Source organism: Equus quagga, chromosome 8, assembly GCF_021613505.1.
Source record: "Equus quagga isolate Etosha38 chromosome 8, UCLA_HA_Equagga_1.0, whole genome shotgun sequence".
NCBI classification, from domain to species: domain Eukaryota; kingdom Metazoa; phylum Chordata; class Mammalia; order Perissodactyla; family Equidae; genus Equus; species Equus quagga.
The window spans coordinates 120121600-120141885 of record NC_060274.1 but is presented as its reverse complement, the minus strand read 5'-3'; the positions used below and the strand labels follow the sequence as shown (position 1 = coordinate 120141885).

Below are 20286 nucleotides of genomic sequence, written 5' to 3'. Positions count from 1 at the left end.
ACTGACATAGGATTGCACCAGCAGCTAAAATATCATTTCCCAGCACTGAGTTGAAATTTTTACAATGAGTGTGAATTCATTGCATGACTTAGTTCCTTCTCAAGAGTCTTAGATAAATGAAAATGTAATCAAAGATTAATTACTTTTTACCAAATGCTGTTATTTTGGTGGATAAATGTTTGTTTCATTTTTATGTCTGAGATCTTCTGTAAGAAAAGACACTTTCATGATGAAACTTTTGTTTGGAATCTGGTGGCTTAGAAACTGCTGCTGCCCTCTCTTGGAAGAAAGACATGTGTATGTGTGTGTATGAGTGTGTGTGTGTGAGAGAGAGAGGGAGAAGGGAAAAGGAAGTGATGTGATGATTTAGAATGACCATCATTAGAAAGTATAGCAATGTGTGTAGAACTCTGAGAAAGAATCCTGCTGACAGGTTGCTTCCAATGACTGGGTTTAGGCTTCAGGTTTTCAGTCACATCAGCAAAGTTGAGCATTTCATCCTCATATGGGAGCTGTTACCCTTGTTGTTACCATGGGCCCCTTTGGAATTCTGGTAAATCCTAAGGACTCATTCTCATAAAATACTTTAAACTTGTAAAATAGAATAGATAATATTACAAAGGAAACCAACTATTTTGAAATGTGTTTATAAAAATATTTTTAAAGAATTTATGATATATTAATATACGTAGATATTTAAAATTCAATAAATAAAACAGATCCTGGGAAGTCTGAAAACTGCCATGATTTCAAAGTAGTGATAAGTGTAAATGACATTTACTCTATGTAATGTGATATGAAAATACCTGTGACTTTCATTTCAACTGTAGTATATGTAAATATCTGTGATTTCTATTGTGGACTTTGTCACAAGTATTGCTGACATTGCTGTGGTTTATTCACTATATCTATCATGAACTAATTGCTGAATTTTAGTTAGAGATTAGTGAAAATAAAGACATATTTTTCCCATTCAAATTCATGGATTCCCTGAATTCCATCTATGGAAGAAGGTCCATTGGCCCCAGGTTAAAAATTTCTGCTTTAGAAGAGAATATGCCTCATGCTGAAATCAGTGGGCCTGAAACATTAGGAAGTTGACATATCCTTAGAAATAGTTTACCCACATATGCAACCTCAGATTTGTCAAAGGTGTCCTGATTAAAAAAAGAAAAAGGAAAAAAGATTTAAACCACTTCTTTAGACTGATTTACAGGCCCACATCTCCAACGAGAGCTACTTACTATGATTTTTTGGTCCTGGGAACATGATACAATTTGTATAACTATGTTTGTGTATACCACCTTCATTATCAGTTACTTTCATCCTCCTCCTCCTCCTCAACAACATCCCCATAATCCTCATTATCAAGATGTACATATGATTCTTGAGGGGCATTTCTGGAACAGAAGGTGACAGGAACACAATATAATAGAAATATATTTTCTTGCATGAAAGAGTGAGGCTTTATGCTAAGGAACCCTGTAATCAGAACAATATCCCCAAAATTGAATAGCAAAAAGACCTACACTGTATATGCTTTAAAATAATCCCTCACAACAGCATGTGTTGTTAATTCTGAACACTTCAGATCTCAGTGAATGGTAAGATATATACTATTCTTATTGACAGAATTTCAGACAATTCTAGTGGGTTCAAGATCCTTGCTGCATTCACTGTGAAGCAGTGTCAGGTTTCAGAGGTAGTTCAAAGGAGTAAACAATGAAAAAGTTTATATTCCTCACCACCCTTTCCCGTTTTGCAAAAGATTCCACAGTCCGCTCCCATTCCGTGCCTCTAAAGCTGTCATTCTTCACCTGGAATGCTTACATATTTTCAAAGAAACACTGAAAGTATAAGCCAAGAAAATAATAATGCCACAAGTAGGAGAACCTGCAACTAAGACATACAACTATGTACCAGGGAGATTTGGGGAGATAAAGCAGAAAAAAAACAGAAGTAAAGAAAATAATAAAAATAGTTATCTAGAAGGGGAAAGAAGAAATTGTGTAAAGGAGAAAAATAGAAAACAAGAGCTAGATGAGGAATTTTTGCCAGAATATATTGCTGATTATGTTAAAAGTAAGCAGTGTAAACAATCCAATCAGAATAAAGAGATTGAGAAGCTGGATACTGAAAGCTAGGGAACACTGAATAAATTTGCTAGGACGATGAGGAGAAAGACGGCCCTGTCTGTAGGATTCCAGATCTGATGAAAGGCCCACAGGAGGATTGACAGACTTGACCAGCAAAGCCACAACCCCTGAATTCTTCCCTGCAAATATTGTGTTTACCTGCAAAATACTCTCTTTAATTATTCTTAATGCACTGGTTTATTTTTACAAGCAAAACGTAGCCCTTCCTAAAGTGCACTTTGTAGAAGTTTCACAAGTTTTTTGATATGTTTGAATTACTTTATTTTACCTTAAAGCAGAGCAGTATGAACATTAGCTGGTTCACTCAGGAACAAAGGGTGACGTATGCTCACGTGTGGTGGCTGGTGAACACTGACTTCTGGAGAAGTTATTTTTATGCAACGTACTGAAGTGGAGACATCAGTTGAGACATGTAAAGATTAAAGTAAATTGGGCTAATGGGAAAACCGGGCAGAAAATATTTTAATAAGTAAATTCCTTATGAGTATTTAAAAGTACGTTCATAATACATTTCTTAAAATAAATTTAGAAAAACCTTAGGAAAAATTCAACAAAATACGTGCAAGATGTGTACAATGAAAAAAAGAAAACAGAGCAATGCTGAGAGAAATTAACCAAGACCTCAATAAAGGAGCATGGGGGCATGGGGGCACTTTTGGGGGAGAGGGAAATGTTCTGTATCTTGATTGTCATGCTGGTTACATGGGTGTAAAAGTTTGTCAAAATGCATTGAAATATATACTTAAAATGGCTGCATTTTATCGTGAGTACGTTATGCCTCAATAGAATTGCTTTCAAAGTTGCATGATTGTAGTATTCCTGAGGGAGGGAGGAGCTGACTTTCCCACCAAGTTCCTATGGCAGGGACAGCTGTGAGAAGAAGTCATGAAACCTTAATGAGTCTCTGGGTCTGGTTCAATGGAATGTGCTGGGCCAGAGGATCAGGGTCCTCAGGAAAGACAGCTGACCTGCCTGTTATCCTTATTCCTGAAGGCACAGGTTTGCCAGGTGGGAAGTACAGAATTACACTTTTTAAATAAAAATTGTCAGAAATCCATCAAGCTCATGGAAAAAAAAAATGTATCCTGAGTCTTCCCTTTGCCAGATATCCTGCAAACCTGAGAATCTGAGCCCCTTTACACCTTCCTTCCCCTTCCTTTTGTTTCTTGCCCCCATAACCTGTTTTAAACATTCTTTTCTGCTCACCTAGAGCTGCCATTTACACATTTTTCCTTCTGGTTTATGCTCTTTCAAGTTGGTTTCTGTTAGTTCCTATTCACCTAACACACTATTTCCTGAGCTGGGTCCACGATGAGTTTGTGTGCTAAGAAAAGCTCACGTTCAGCACTGTGGATTCACTGCTGGCACAGAAATACAGTGCTGAGTCTCCTGGCTCAGTGGACTTGATTTCCAGGCTGCAGGGTTCATTTTTGGGACACTGAGCTGAGAATTGCTGATCAAACCCTTCTATTTTATTAATAACGTCATTATTCTGTAAGTAAACCAAAAACTCAAACTCTCCTTCCAGCTTCCGGCGATACCAATAAACATAACTATGTGATTTTATGGGGACACAAGTCATCTTTGCTTTCTGTTCCTTTCCTTTGACCAGATGTCCAGGCCTCTGGGTGACCTTAGTGTCCATGGAGCCTGTGGAGGAAAGATACAAAAAGTGGAGAAGGGACTCAGGAGGGAGCCTGGTACTGCAGCCCCAGGTGCCAGTCCTGAAACTGGAACCAGACATGTTCACACAGGAACTCACCTGCTCCCCAGAAAAAAAGGGCCACACAGCAGAGAAGTCTGAGGCTCATGGCTGGCTCAGGGACAGCAATGGCAGGTGGCCTTTTCTCTACGGCTTCCTCATGTCCCATCCGCAACCTTATCGTGATGTAGTTGCTTCCGTGATCTTCACAGTTGCTGTGTGCCTGAGACTAAAACGTTTCACAGGATGTGGTTGGTCAGGCAGAGCTGGCGAAAACACCTAGTGTGAATTTCAAACTGCTCTTATTTCCTTTTTCCCTGACTCTGTTCTTTCATTATTTTTTTAATAAAATCACTTACACATCATTTATTTATTTGCTTTTTGAACCTGTTAATGTGCCTCCCCCCCTCCTTCCTTCCATCTCAGGAAATACATCATACAGCTTGGTATATACCAATCACAGCTTTCACCACACTTTTAAAATCATATGGCAGTGACTTTACATTAAAAAGATACATGTTGAACTATCTAAAACAATCTTATCACAAATATGCAATGTATCTAGGGAAATAAGAAAATGAATATCCTTGCCTGAACCAATCAGCATAGGATAAAGATTATCACTGAGAAGTTTTTAGGCCCTGTGTTATTTTTCCAGATTTCATTGCTCTTTCTCCATGACCTCCTGGTAACCATAACCCTGAAGTTGGTATTTTTATTAATTTGCTTTTCATTATAAATTTTAGCACCTATGTAAGAATCTGTAAATTATATATTTTTTAATGTTGTATGTCTTTGAAATTAATCTAAGGGGAATCATTTTGTTCATATTTTATTCTGTGCCATGTTCTTTTTCTACTCTACATTATGTTTGTGATATTAATTCATGTTGATGCACATAATTTTAGATAATTCATTTTCACTAATATGTAGGATTCCATTCTATTTCTTTGCTAGAATTTACTATCCATTCTTGAATTAATGCACGCTGTTTTTTTCCCTACGTTTTTGCATGACTGCAAACAGGACTGCACTCTTGTACATTTCTCTGAATTTCTGGGTTCAGGATTTTCTCCATACCCGGCAATGTAAAGATTGAGACATAGTGAAACCACGTCAGCTTTACATAATATGACAAAATGCTTTCCAGATTGATTAAGCTAAACAAATAGTCTCATCATCATTTCATGAGTGTTTTCAAATGGTCCACATCCAGGACTCAATTGGAATTTAATATCCTTTTAATTTTGCATGTCTATGAGGTTAAAATTTTATTTTCACTGTAGTTTTAGTTTGCATTTTTATGATTGCTAAACAAGTTAAACATATTCCTTCTATGTACAGGCCACTTGTGTTTTCTGTAAATCCCTCTTTGCCTGTATTTCTTTTTGGATGATTAGCTATTATTTAATTGTAACAGTGCTTGATATATTCTGGATACCAAATTTTGTCAGTTATATGTGTTGCTAATATCTTTCCAGATTGTGCCTTGTGTTTTCACTCTCTTTGTAATCTTTTTTGTTTAATGTCTTAATTTAGTAGGTTGTGATTCTCTTTCGGGGGGTATGCATTTTTAAATTCTTTATAAGAAATGCTCGCATAGCCCAGGTTCATAAAGATGTACTCTTATATGATTTACCCAGATAGTTAATATTTTGAATGTTGCATTTAATCCATTTAGAATTCATTTTTGCTTATGCTGTGAGGAAGGGTTTAAATTAATCTTTCCTTATATGGATAACCACTTGTCCCAGAATAGCTTATTTTATATTCCATCATTCCCCTACACACCTGCAACGACGGCTCTATCACAAATGAAGTGCCTAGATACGCATGGACCTATTTCTAACCTATTATTTTCCATGTATGCTTTTTTCATTATTCTAAATTATAAAATAATTTGATGATTGGTAGGGCAATTCACCTCACTTTGAACTTATTTAATATTATCTTGCCCATTTTTGTCCCTGTTTTCCACTTAAATTTCAGATTACTCAAATTTTATGAAAAAATATCTTTTGTGATTTTGTTTAGTGCTGCATTGAATTCACAGATGACGTGCAGAAATTGGAATACTAACCATTGAGTTTATTTATTCAGGATCATAGCATGTATCTCCACTTACTTCAAATGTTTAAAATATCTTCCTCTAAAATTTTGATAATTTTCCACATTAAAGTCTTGCTTATCTTCCAATAGATTTGTTTTTAGGTGTTTTATATTTTATGTTACTATTTGTAAATCATCTCTCTCTTTTTAAAAACATATCTTTTAACCGTTGCTAATATATAGAAATAACACTGACTCCTTATAATTGTGCTGAATTCCATAAATATTAAATTTTGTTATTAATAATGCAAAACATCTATATGTTCCTTTGGGTTTTTCTCTAAACTTGTCATCTGTCAATAATCACTTCTTTCCCCTTCCTTTCTCATTCTCACCCTTTTTTTCTTGTTCTACTGACTGGAAATTCAGCACAAAGTGGAATAGAAATGGTGGTGAGATTTATTTGCTTGTTTATCAGTTATGTATGAATCAGACAACTACAGGTACCGGATACGTGGTAAAGGCTATGAGGGTTACAACGTGTAAGATGGGATCCTGCTATTTCAAGCACCCACTGGCGTCCCAGGATACCTGCAAATCATTCTCCCAACCAATTTCTAACATATCTCACCTGAGAGACCTGAAGGATCTATGAACTTCTCTTCTCAGGTGAAGGAAGAGCTGAGCCTGCTCTTTATGCTCCAGGGGTATTTTACAGAAAGACCCACAACACCCCCTAGTGGTCATGGGGCAAATTCATCAGATGTCCTCTGATCTCTCACTGCCTTCACTTTCTGGGTGAATGGGAGGTGAGTGAGGGGTTGTCAGCTCCAAGCTGTGAAGCAGCATCCAGGCACCTCAAGTATCAGAGAGGATTAGGAAATAAGCAATCCGATGTCTGGTAACCTGCATGTACCGCCCAGAATTGTTGGGAATAATTAGTTTCATAATCACTCAGTCATTAATCTAATATTGGTTGATGACTTATCAGTATAATTTACCTTCTCAGTCTTTTCTAGCCACCATTCAAGCTGAGGATGCTCCTTAAATCTCTGTCTTAAATCCTGCCCTTTTCTTTGTATACTCTACGATGAAGTGATCCTAAGCGCTTTCATTCTCCCAATTACACTGAATGTCCTGAATTTTTACCTCTCATCCACATCCATTTTCTGAGTCCATGACTTGTACATGCCGCTGCCTTCTGCTCGTTTCCATCAGATTTATGCCTAAAAGGCACCCCCAACCTCAAATAAATCATGATATTCCCACTGGGTCCTCCGAATCCATCTGGCTGTGGTAGTCTTCACTCCTCCCTGTCTGTTACCTCTCGTGTCTAATCAATTACCAAGTCCTTTGACTTTACTTGCCAAATGTCTTTTAAATCTCTCATTTCCCTGCGTTTCTGTCACCACCCAGGCGAATGCATTGTCTCTTTGCGTCAACTCTTTCCTTTCACACTGTAGCCAGGGCAATTAACAAAACACTCATGCGTGCACACACACACAGACACACACAGACTCAAGTACGACAACAACAAACACTAATCTGATTACTACTAAAGTAAAATACTTTGATCTCAACGGCAGGGCAACTTGTATGTGAGAGCTCTCTGTACTTTCCACTTAATTTTCCTGTGAACCTAAAACTGCTCTGAAAAATAAAGTCTATTAAAAAAACTCAATGACTTTTCTTACATTTTATGTTAAATTCCATATCATATACTGTGATTTATAAGGTCAGGAAGAGTCTGCTGTCTGATGTCAGCCTGCCTCTCTCTAGTTTCAGCTTGTGCTCACCCACTTCAGCAGTCTTTGCTCCTGCCACATCACTACATCTTTCCATTCACTAAGCACACCGATCTCTTTACTATCTTAAAAATTTTGTGATGGATCTTCCTCTTTCTTAAATGTCTATAAGTTCGTTTTCCTTGGTTCTGCTTAATTATCTCCAGCTCATCTTTAGGATGTCATCTCAAACATGATGTCAACTAAGAAACCTGTTCCATGTGTCATAAGCAGTGGCAGCTGGATTCAGTTTTACTCAATGCCCTGGCTGTGCCTCACTGATACAAGGGCAGAGACACTGGATCCCAACAAATACTCTCTCCCATGAGTTTAACAGAGACCTGGAGATGGAAGGTAGTGGTAGAGGATCTTTATGTCTGACTTTTAGAAAGAAGATTTCTGAGCTCCTGTAACTTAGAAATACGAGACTAAGATTTTTGTTCTTACCAGCCACAGTTGATGGTCTCTTCTCTCATCCCTCTGAGCTCATCCAGCACGGGTACAACCAATTCCCTTTAATACAGAAGTTAGTATTTTAAGAAGCACTTTTCTCCTGTATCAGGTTTACTTTCCTTTTATTTAGTTTTAGCCTCATTGAGGTAGAACTAATGTACACACAGCTGCACATATTTAATGTACAGAATTTGATGTGTTTGGAGATATCCATACACCCCTGAAACCATCACCACAATCCGAGCAATAGACATATCCATCACCTCCAAAAGCTTCCTGGTGTCCCTTTTTTTCTTTTTGATAATAAGACCACTTAGTATGAGATCTACCCTCAACAACTTTTCAGTACACAACACAGTATTGTTATCCAAAGGCACTATGTCATACAGCTATGTCTTACAGCAGATCTCTAGAAAGTATCCGCCTTGCATAACTGAAACTTCACATCAAATGAACAGCTCCCACATTTCCCCTTCCCTGTAGGCCCTGGCACCCCACCATTCTTCTTTGTGCTTCTGTGAGTCTGACTACTTTAGATCCTTCATGTAAGTGGAGTTGTGCTGTATTTGTCTTTCTGTGACTGGCTGATTGCACTGAGCATGTCCTCCAGGTTCCTGCATGTTGTTGCAAATGACAGGATTTTCTTCTTTCTTAAGGCTAAATACCATTCTATTGTATGCACCTACCACATTTTCTTTATCCACATATCTGTTGATGGAGTTGTTTCCATATTTTGGCTATTGTGGATAATGCTGCAATGAACATGGGAGTGCAGCTATGTCTTCAAGATCATGATTTTAATTCTTTTAGACATGTACCCAGAAGTGGGGTTGACTGTTTGAGGAATTCCATGCTGATTTCCATAGCAGCTGCAGCATTTTACATTCCCAACAGCAGTGTGTGAGGGCTCCAATTTCTCCACATCCTCACCAATACTTGTTATCTTTTGTTGTTTTGATAACAGCCATCCTAACTGGCGTGAGGTGATATCTCATCTTGGTTTTCATTTTTCCCTCATGATTAGTGATGTGCAGCACTTTTTCATGTACTTGTTGTCCATTTGTATATCTTCTTGGAGATATGTATATTCAAGTCCTTTGCAAATTTTTAAATCATATTATTTGGGTTTTTGCTATTGAGTCATAGAAGTTTCTTATACATTTTTTGGATATTAAGACTTTATCACATATATGGTTTGCAAATATTTTCTCGTAACCTATATAAAGCTACAGTAATTAAGTAGGATGGTACTGGCACAAAGACAGAGATGATCACCAATGAAACAGAATAGAGAGCCCAGAAATAAACTTGTGCACATGTGGTCAATTGATCTTTGACAAGGTTGGCCCAATGGGGAAACGACAGTCTCTTCAAGAAATGGTGTTGAGAAAACTGGACATCCATATGCAAAAGAATAAAACTTCACCCTATGTCTTATACCACATACAGAAATCAACTCAAAATGGATTAAAAACTTAAATATGAGACCTGGAACTGTAAAACTCCTAGAAGAAAAGAGGATAAAAGCTTCTTGACTTTAGTCTTGGCAATGACTTTTCAGATACCATCCCAAAAGTGCTGGCAACAAAAGCAAAACTAGACGCGTGGGCTACATCAAACTAAAATGTTTGCTTCCCCTGTAAGCAGTGAATTGGAAGTTTTAGACCAACAAGAAACTTAAAACTGACCGATGGATATTCTACTGGATTTCAATTTCTACCCAAGACATGATAAAATGACATTCACATATTGTCTCCCCTCGTTTCAGCCCTCTGCTTGTGAGAATGAATCTTCTAACATCTGAGCCATGTTTATCCCCACTCTTTTGGGGGCAGTAGATCCAGAGCTTTCATTCACAACCAAGTAACTGCTTCAAAGGTGGATGCTATTTTGATCTTATTCACGAACATTCAGGAGTAGGAGAAAATGACAAAGATATCATCTAATCATAATTACATTTATTATTTCAAGTGACTTTATAAGACTCTATTCTTGCGTAAAGATTACAAATAGCTTCCTCAAAAATAATTTAGACTAAGATTTTTTTTAAATGAACTTTTCCAGCACTTTTTGCCCTCTATGTTGTTATAAAGAGAAAATAATGCTTCTAGTAAAAGGATACCCAGATCTTGATGTAAAATATTTAGGAATAATATTTAATAGGTTTCTTCATACCTTTTCCTAAAGGAGGATCATCATTAAATACATGATTTCAAGGGCTTCAAATTCTCAAGGGAGTATTTGATCCAGAGTTACTTGCAGTAAATTAGCAATAGTCTATTTTTCTTAAAAAATGAAAGAAACTTAATTGTTTTTTTAGAATGTTACCAGAGAGTAGATTAAAGATAAAAGATGCAAATATGCATAGAGCATTTGAAGTTCACTAGTGGTCAGTCAAAAACAGTCAGACGGTTTTCCATATTCCAGAATGGAGACACAGCTGCAGTGGTATGAAGTTGTAAAGCGGCTAATCAAATGATCACCTTCAGGGACCTGAGATGTGGTATGTATTATAGCAACCGGGTTGAACTCCGGTAAATTTGTTCTGGAAATTACTTTAGTGGCATGTTGAATTAGAAGGCCAGTTGACTCACAGCTTTGCAAATGTCTTATGTGCGAGGCAGGGTATTGAGTAAGAAACGGACGATCAGAATGGGAATGTCGAGGGTACTGAAGACTTAAAGGACCCCGACTCCCCCCAAGCCTCTGAGATTCTCCCCGCGGCATCTTCATTACTCTCTATAGTAACACTGTGACTCTTGAGTGTGTGTGTGTGTGTGTTGGGGAGGGGCAGATAAGAGTCCATCGCTTACTCCATCCATGACTGGCTCTCAAAGGTTAACTTGGTTTCAAATACAACATAGCCCAGAGATGAGAATGTAGACTCAGGGTAAGAAAAGAAAGCATTATATTTAAAAAGAACTGCTCATTTATATCATGAAAAGTTGGAGGAAATGTTGTAGGATTTAATTTTAACTTTTTTATTTTAATTTTTATTTCTTTAAAGCTTGGCGCCCAGTTAACATCCGTTGCCAAACTTCCTTTCTTTTTTCTCTTTCCCTTCTTTTCCCCAAAGCCCCCCAGGACATGGCTGTGTACTCTAGCTGCAGGTCCTTCTAGCTGTGGCATGTGGGATGCCACCTCAGCATGGCTTGATGAGTGGTACCTTGTCTGCGCCCAGGATCTGAACTGGCAAAACCCTGGGCCGCTGAAGCAGAGCTTGCAACCTTACCCATTCGGCCAAGGGGCTGGCCCCAGGATTTTATGTTTATTGTCTTGGTCTAAGGAGGACAGGACACAGATTTGTGTCAGGTCATGTTTATCACTATTGTCATATTCCTCTAAAATTAGACATGCGGGCAGCAGGTTGTCTCTAAAAGTGAGCTGGATTGGAAAAGGCAAGTGTGGACACAGCATCCATCCGTGCTAAGTGATGCTGAACCACTATGAAGCTTAATGTAGAGGAGGGAAATCAATGACTGCTGGAGATAGGGATGTGATCATTTCCCCACGATGTTTCATAACAGAATATAAAATACTCTTATCTTTTCCTTGCCTTTGGAGAAGGAAGTGGTGGGATATTTAAAAACTATTTTCCCAGCTCTCTTCTCCAGGCTGAAAATGCTGAGAGAGTAGGAGGCTCCAATTAAAATGGGTCCCTGGTTTCAATGGCAATGAACACAGTCTGAAATGACTGACCCCAGGTGGGTTATTTAATCACCAGTAACGACATGGTCATGGTCATCATGTGGATGTAACATGGCAGCCTGTCCATCGCTGAACCGGCTCCCATCTTAGTCCATTCAGTTCTACTTTGGTTGGGGGCAACGTCTTGTTTCCACGCCTGCATTTTCACACTTGGTATCTAAGTCCTCATTCCCTGATCCTCACTACACAATGCTCTTCATTCTCCTCTTTCACAGACTCTAATCCCTTCAGTTATTTGTTTCATTTTTTCTCTTTTTTGATCTTATATGCATAGAATTTGATTCATTATAACCTTTGGTTCAGCACGCACAGGCATTATCTGTTGATGGTAATTAATTTATTTAAAAAATATAGTAGGCCCTTGTAAAACATGTCTCTCCCTCACCCAATGATACTCTAGATAGTTCTTGGCAATATTTAAATTTAGTAATGTGATTTTCTCCCATCCCGTCTCCTGCAATTCCCCATCCCACATTAAACATCATCCTGATCTCGAGTCATCATTGTTTCTTCCCAATGTTTGTTGGTAAATGTTTGACAACCAGCTCTCTAGAGGAAAATAACCCAGCCCTGATTTTCTGTGTCTACTGTTATCCATGGTGTAAATATTACCACTGTGGCTGATTTCAAGCTACCAACATGATGTCTTTGAAATTGGAGTTCGGAAAGCTGTGTACAATCTGCTCTTGTGGGCTGGTAAAAAGCATCAACACGTGTTTATTGATTTCTTTTAATATCATTTTATCTAATGTATTTATAGTTGTTAAAACTATGTTCTGGATTTTTTTAGCTTTATAAAAAGTACATCATCCTTTATATGATCTTATCAAGGTTTTTGCATTTGACATTGTATTGCTCAGATTCATCTATAACATTGCTCATCACCGGAGTTCATTTATTTTCATTGAATTATATATTGTTTTCCATCATACAAATATATCACAGTTTATTCATTCACTCTCTTGTCAGTGCATATTTGGCTTGGTTCCCTGTCTTGCTATTGTGAATAGAGCTGCTAAGAGCACTGTTATATTTATGTCCTCTGATGTGCGTATTCAAGAGCTTCTCCTGATGTAAACCTAGAAGTGGAATTGCTGGGTCAAGGAAAACAGGAATGATCAACTGTAAGAGATAATACCAGCTGTTTACATATTGTTTGTATCACTTAAGCTCCCACCCATGATCTTGTGCCTCCATACCGTCTTGAAAAGTTCATATTCAAAGCTTCTTATATTGCTAATCAAATGGATATAACTTACATATCACTGTGTCTTGCTTCACATTTTCCTGATCACCAGTGAATTTAATTGCTCCTCATATGTTTATTGGCCATGGACGTTTCTTCAATTAAACGTATGTTAATATCTTTTGCTCATTTTTTTTGGTCATGCAAGATTTGCATTCAATGTAATTTTTTGGTTTTTCAGAGGAAAGGATTTCTTTGAAGGGCTTACACTAACTGCTCCATTTCTCTTCCAGATTCTGACAGAAATTTCTAGTTCTGTAGACAAGCCATATTGTCTGAAGTCTTTCTTAAATGCTCCTTCCACCTTCTTTTCCCTTTGACACCTTTCTTGAGATCCAGCTCACTCACCTCTTTCTCTATGAAGGTTTGGTATGCTCTGTACCTAGGTATACAGGGTGCACACCTTCATTTGTACCTGGCCTTACCCTGTTCATTCACTAATCAAAACACTTTATATAGCACATCATCACCTTCCTTCATGAGTGAATATCTCTGCTTGGTTGCCTTACGATCCTCTTTATCTCGAGTGTCTGGGATGGAGACAAGACAGTGCTGAATAGTCTTGGAGAGTCAAATGCCAAAGTTTATTATAGTAAATACACAGTGTTTTATAGATGCATTTTGAGATCTAGCTAGAGGGTTATGTGCACATTCATCTAGGAACACATGATTGACATACAGTATAGTCAGGAAAAAAATTCAGGTTTTATAGTTTTCAGCCCAGGGAAATTTCCACGTCACTTGGCCACTTTCTAGGCCCAGCTCCATTACATTTTGTTAGTTTTCAAATGCTACACCTTCTTCACACTCCACACTCAGATATTATCTCTCTCTCTTTCTCTACACAAACACACACACACACACCCCTTACCCATTACCTTCCCAAAGGACCTGGACGTCCCCTCTCTTTGTGACCAGCAGAAAGAATATGACTTCTGGCTACCACTTCACTCATGCCAACACCCATGCACAATCGCCCAAGTTACTGATAAAATAAGGATCATAATGGGCCCCAGAAGCAGCAGAAGCATCACCATCTTCAGGGGTTGGCCTCACACCACACCTCTCTCAAGAGAGGTATAACCATGCTCTTCATTCTTCCTTTCTTCCACCCTAAAAGTTTGGATGACTGCTTATGTAATCCTGAGGATGCTCTAATCTGCCCCTTGGTGGTGATCTTTGACAATGATCTTTGATAGTCTTTCTGGCTATCAAAGAACCATACATCCATTGCTGAAAGGGCCCTCAAAAACGTTTGAATTCAACTTTTAATTTTATAGAAGATACGCTGAGACCTAGATCATTCAAATGACTGAAACAAATTTCTTGGCCTTATATGATGAAAGGGGTGTATGTTTCCGTAGTATATGGCATTATAGTCAGTTCTTTACCTCTGTGCCATATCCTCAAAGTAACCAAGTGCAGAATGAGTTGTGACAGTTGGATTTTTTTTATGGTAATGCAAGTACTTGACTTAAGCTTTGATTGCTGAGGCATCCCTTCAAAGAGGCACCCACTTCAAGGATGGCTGTCTTGAATAAACACAGTGGGAACCACATGACTGGATAAAGAACCAGGGCACTTTCCTGCTGCCTCTCTCACCAAGCCCCTTTCTTTAAAGACCTTGGTTGATTTCCATAACTAACCACTTCGGCCATTTGTTTTGTTTCTTCCAGTGCCTTAAATTCTGGGTCTTGTATTTTAAATTCACTAATACAGAGTGAGCCCACAGAACCCTAGACTGTCACCCTCAAGACCAATAAAAGCATATCCCTGGCCTGTGCTCTCTCTCTCTCTCTCCACCTGCAACCTTGCCCTGTGACCCCATGTCTTCCATATAATTTCCAGGATCTGTAAGTAATAAGCATTTTTTTTTCAAGTTTCCTGATGGTTATTGCTAAGGGAATCTTGCAATCATAAGAACCGCAAGGGCCCGTCCAGTCACAATGTTGGTTATTGATAGGCTGAGACCAGCACTCAGCACCAAGACAACGCATGGTTGTTAATCACTAGAACTACAGATGAGCATAAGAAATCCTAGGCTATAAGTTCAATGTTTCTTTATGTTGATGATGTGGACACTTCCTCATCTTAAATGAACTATTTATTTCACAGCTATCATGCCAGTTCCCCTCATATTGATGGACTTAACACTAAACATGGCTACTTACTATAGTCTCTATGTCTTTGTGTAAAGCACTGTGGAGGCTGTGAGGATAGTTTATCTATAGCTCTTTCACCATGATACAGGTCATAAGCTAAGTGTTGGCCAATGGAAATGCATTCTAGGAGATTTAGGGATTTATTTCTGCTTTGAACATGATGGAATATTTGTTTTAAATGGCTCATGCTTGGAAAGGTATAGCAATTTCAAAAAGGCTGAAGATTTGTCTACAAAGCATTATACTTTAATTTTTTTAACAACCTCCAAGTTGTGCTTTCAGTTAAGGTTTAGTGCTTTTTATCTAGAATGGGAAACTAGGAAAGGTGGGATTATGTGTTATTTATCAAATTATGTTTGTACTATAATGATGTAGATTTTTATCATAGCAAGTATAATTTTTGCATATTAAATATTACTACATACATAAGACTAATACACGTGTTAAAGGGGTTCTGACATGCTCTTGTGGCTATATATGTTTCATGGGTAGTACACACCACATTACACTGGGACTACCTCCCACTATAATTGTACATTTCCTGCAAAGACTGGGTGATTGTACCTTACGATGCATTACTTCTGGTATAACATTATGACATATATGAGATGAAGTGGCTGATAGCTCCTGGATCAGAAGAAAAACTTCCTACCATATTTGAAGACCACCAACCATCAGGTATATACTTGTGGTTGATATTACTATAACAACTTAACTAAAGAAGAAATGCCTTTCCCAGAACCTTCTTCCTGGTATAGCTCTTGATTCGAGTTGATCTCAAATTATTTGCAAATTAGTCAGTTGCCACTATGCTCTGAAGTCATCATTGGTCCAAGGCAGTGGGGAACAGGATCAGAAGTACCATTTTATCACATTATGGTAGCTACTCTTCAAGGATGTCATCCAGATGAACCCCACTTCCCAGTTTTTACATTCCTGTCAGTCCCTTCCTCTTGACTCTGGACTGGCCTGCATGTACTGGAAACAACATTGTATAATGTTCCAAAATTGGTCATAAGTACCCTTGTAGATCCCACCTGGGTCTTTTGAATGCTCATTTTTTGGGAAGTTAGACACCATGTGATACTTTTAACTATCCTGAGACCACCATCACTTGAGGAAAAATACCTAACCACATTGAGGGGCTGTGTGGACATAGAGAGACATGCCAACCTGGGCAATAGCTGTTCCAGCCACCCCAGGTGAGGAATCAGATATGCACATAAAGAAACCACCTTGGATGTCCAGCCCAGGTGAGCCTTCAGGTATCTCCAGCCTCAGTGATTATCTGACTGTGACGGCATGAGAGACCTTAAGTGGGAAATGCCAAACCAAGCCTATTCAAGCCACGGAACAATGAGAGATAATGCATTTTTATTTTAAGTGACTATATTTTGGGGTGGTTGTTGTTATTATTGTTGTTTTTCTAAGCTTTTTAAGTGAGCTATAAAATATGTATTATAGACTGCACAACTCATGAGTCTACAGCTTGGTGAATTTTCACAGATGAATACACTTTTCTGGCTACCATCCAGGTCAAGATATAGGACATTATCAGCCACCCAGAAATCTCTCTCATGCTTCGCTCCCAGTAAATTAGAAATATCCCCACTATTTAAATTTCATGTAGTATGCACTGTTTCACCTGTCTTCTTTCATTCAACATTATGCCTGAGAGATTCATCCATCCATGATTTTACAAATAATATTTTATTTTTTGCTGTTTTTTTACCCTGTTATATAAACATAACACAATTTATTTTTCTATTTCATTGTTTATAGACCTTGAAGTGTCTTCCGGTTTGAGGTCTTCATGCACAAAGCAGCTATGATGGTGTTTTTCTCACTCATTTTTTCTATTTCCTCAAAATGCTGGAATATTTGTTGAGTTTGTATCCAACTACCAGACTGGATTTCTGGCTTGTCTAATTTACTACTAACTGCTTGTAGTATATTTTTAAATTCATAAATTGTGTTTATTGTATCCAAGAAAGATGATCATTCTTTGATTCTATTTTCTATAAATTGTTCTTCCTAATTCAAAGATGAAATGGCTTCTCAAAACTTGCTAAGGAAACATTTAGTGATATTTTAATTTCTTTAACTTTTTGACTTTCTTTTCATACAGTAATTCTCTTACAGCTTGGTCCTGGGAATGGGAGCTGTTATGAAACCTCACAGCTTTTCACTGTTAGGACCACCCTGAAAAAGGAAATGGTTCATTAGCTTTAAAGTGGATGTTTTAAAGTCAAGTAAAATCCATATGTTCTATTTTTCAAATTCCTCAATGGACAGGAGGAAATCTGCATCCCTTCTGGTTATGCCCAAGACAACAAAGAAGAACAAGACTCTCTGTCTCTTATTGTTGTCCCTTTAATTTCCTTTCTTTCATTGGACAGATAGTCTCACCCTGTCCCATGGCTTGCACACAGGGATCAGAGAACTCTAGGGCTGTCTCCCCAATTGCCACAAAAGTCCATGACTGCATCATATGGCTCAGGAAATGATTGACTTGGAGGTGCCTTTGAACATGGTCTGCACATTCCAAGTGAAGCATCTTAGATCCATCCCATTCCCAACTGTTTCCTCACTATTATCAGACAGCATTTGTTACAATGACAGCTTGGAATGCTCATCATACCACATCAGTGTTTTAAATCCGATTCAGAGGTTAGTGTCTCTTTCTCATCTCTGTATCTCAGTAAATTGGTCTCTGGGTGAGTAAGGCTTCCATAGAATACGTGGGAGAAGAAAGCCAAAACTAAACTCAGAACCAGGAAGGAATCCAAATAAAATGCATGAAGCCAAGGCTTGTGTATTGTGGTTAGGGACTTCCCATATTTTCCCAGAATTTGCTTTTCCCAGGAGTGATAGGTCTGTAAAGAAGAATAGACTGGAGTTCTTAAATCCCTTCAAAAAATTTTTAAAATATATTTCATCCAGAACTTTTAGTTGGAAGTACTATGTGTGTTAGTCTGAATAATATAGACTGACATACATTTCTTGAAACAGAGTTAGGTGATCAAATAAACACTGGTAAAGAAATGCAATCCCAGGAATTAACACTACTTGCTCTTTAATTCCATACTTAGGTGGCAGAACACAAAGGGACAAACTATACAGAAAACATAAAGATCATTTGAAAAATAATACCCACCAACTGTCTGCTGATTTTTCATGCAAATATTTCTCACAAGCCTGAGTCTCCCTTCTGAGAGCCAAGTGCATTCGCAGGAGCCTACTGGGTATTTCTATGCAGATATCCAAGGAAAGTCCACTGGGACTAGAAGCTCAATTTTGTTCAATAACTTTGCTCCACTCCTTCTTCCAAATTTTCTATTACCACTACATTCTGAGGAAGGGGGTGGTGATCATCTTTATTCTTGATATTATTTTATCACTCTCTCCTAACATGGCTCCCTAAGGTTGTATCACTCAGGTGGTGCTCTTGCATCTTTTGAAATCTTGGTCATCATTTGAGTTTCATCTTATATTTTGCCTTCTCTTTGAACCCTTCCTGTGTCACTAGACAAAATTGGGCATGTTATTTCTTATACTCCACTAACACTTGTGATTAAAGCACACATGTATGATCAATCATACATGCATGATATTAGGTTATAGTATTTGTCTTCTACACATTTCTTTCCCCATTTGACTCTTGCTTTTTTTCTGAAAAAGGGGAACCTTTTCTATTTATTTTTGTTTCCTAGTGTTTAGTAATGTAGAAAACAGAGCTGGGTGGTAAAATAAACTTCTGTCCTCTCCTCTTTCCTTCTTCCCCTCCTCCTCCCGTTCATCCTTGTTCTTCTCCTTCCTCTCTCTCTCTGTCTGTCTCTCTCTCCATGATATAGTTGGATATAGATATATGCATATATGTCTTATTTAAAACCAACTTAGAGGATCACTGAACAACCCTGCCATTCCACAAAGCATGTTGATGGAAGCAGCTGCTTTGGGGGCCTGGTTGAGGTGGAAGAAAGCCAGCAGAGAAAGGTACTGAGTCCAGAAAAGCCCTGCCACCTGGTGGGAAGTGGGGCTTGGGACACATTTATGCACAAAGAGGAGGTGGCAGTGCTTCACTGTGTCTCTACTACTGGCACAGAGATACAGGGCTGTCTGGTTTTTTCGAGTTGATGTCACAGTGAGAGGAAAGAATGCCTTCTCCTCCCGGGAGGCCCTGTAGCCTTCAGATACATCTCCTTTCTCGACAGCCTTTAGAACCTGCGAGTAGTAGATCAGTCTCAGCCCTTGTCCCGGGTCCTGTCGGTACCAGCACATGTAATCATAATCCAAACTCTGTTCACATTCCAGGGTCACATCTCGTCTTTCTTCTCTGATCAGGTATTTTGGCCTCTGAGTGATTCCGCCATCCATAGTGCCTATGGAAGAGAGAGAAAGGCTCTGGAAACACAGCCCAAGAGGCTGCCTAACGCTGCTGTCACAGGGACAGGCTTAGATCTGGAGCTGGGCACCTACAGGATAGGATTTGCTCCCTGAACCCAGGACTCACTTGCTCCCAGGAGACAAAGGGCCACCCAGCAGAGCACCTGGTTGCCCATCCTGGGCAGAGGGTTCTTTGCAGCTCCAAGCACTTGCTGGAAACAAACGAGGAAAGAAACTTAGCTGTTGGGATCACCTCCCTATATTTGGAAAATTTGTCAGAAGGCTAGACTGGATACTTGGAAGGGATCCTGGAGATATTCGAGATGGGCTCCCTAATTCTGTGGATGAGGAGACTGAGAGGGGAGACCTGAATCACTTGCTCCCCACTTGTGCCTCCCTCCTGAAGCTCTGCACTCTTTTGACCAGAGTGGGCTGGCAGTGCCACATCTCTAGGTTGGAGTCTCTTCTGATTGGCCCACTGGATTTTACCTTCTTAGTTATGCTAATTTACAATGATTATGATAGCAATGAACACAGTGTGGGGTGATTGACCCCAGGTGGGGTATTTAATCACCATTAACAACAGGCACATGGTCATCATGTGGATATAACGTGGAAGCATGTCCATTGCTGAATTGGC

At 38.7% G+C, this 20286-nt stretch overlaps 1 gene segment (V, D, J or C); it reads right to left on the bottom strand.

Annotated features, from left to right (window-relative positions):
- Positions 1 to 19145: 19145 nt before the first annotated feature.
- On the bottom strand, positions 19146 to 19881 carry LOC124243384 (T cell receptor beta variable 19-like). The segment is given in 2 exon segments: positions 19146 to 19642; positions 19774 to 19881. Coding segments are annotated over 2 exon segments (546 nt in total).
- Between the last annotated feature and the right edge of the window lie 405 nt (positions 19882 to 20286).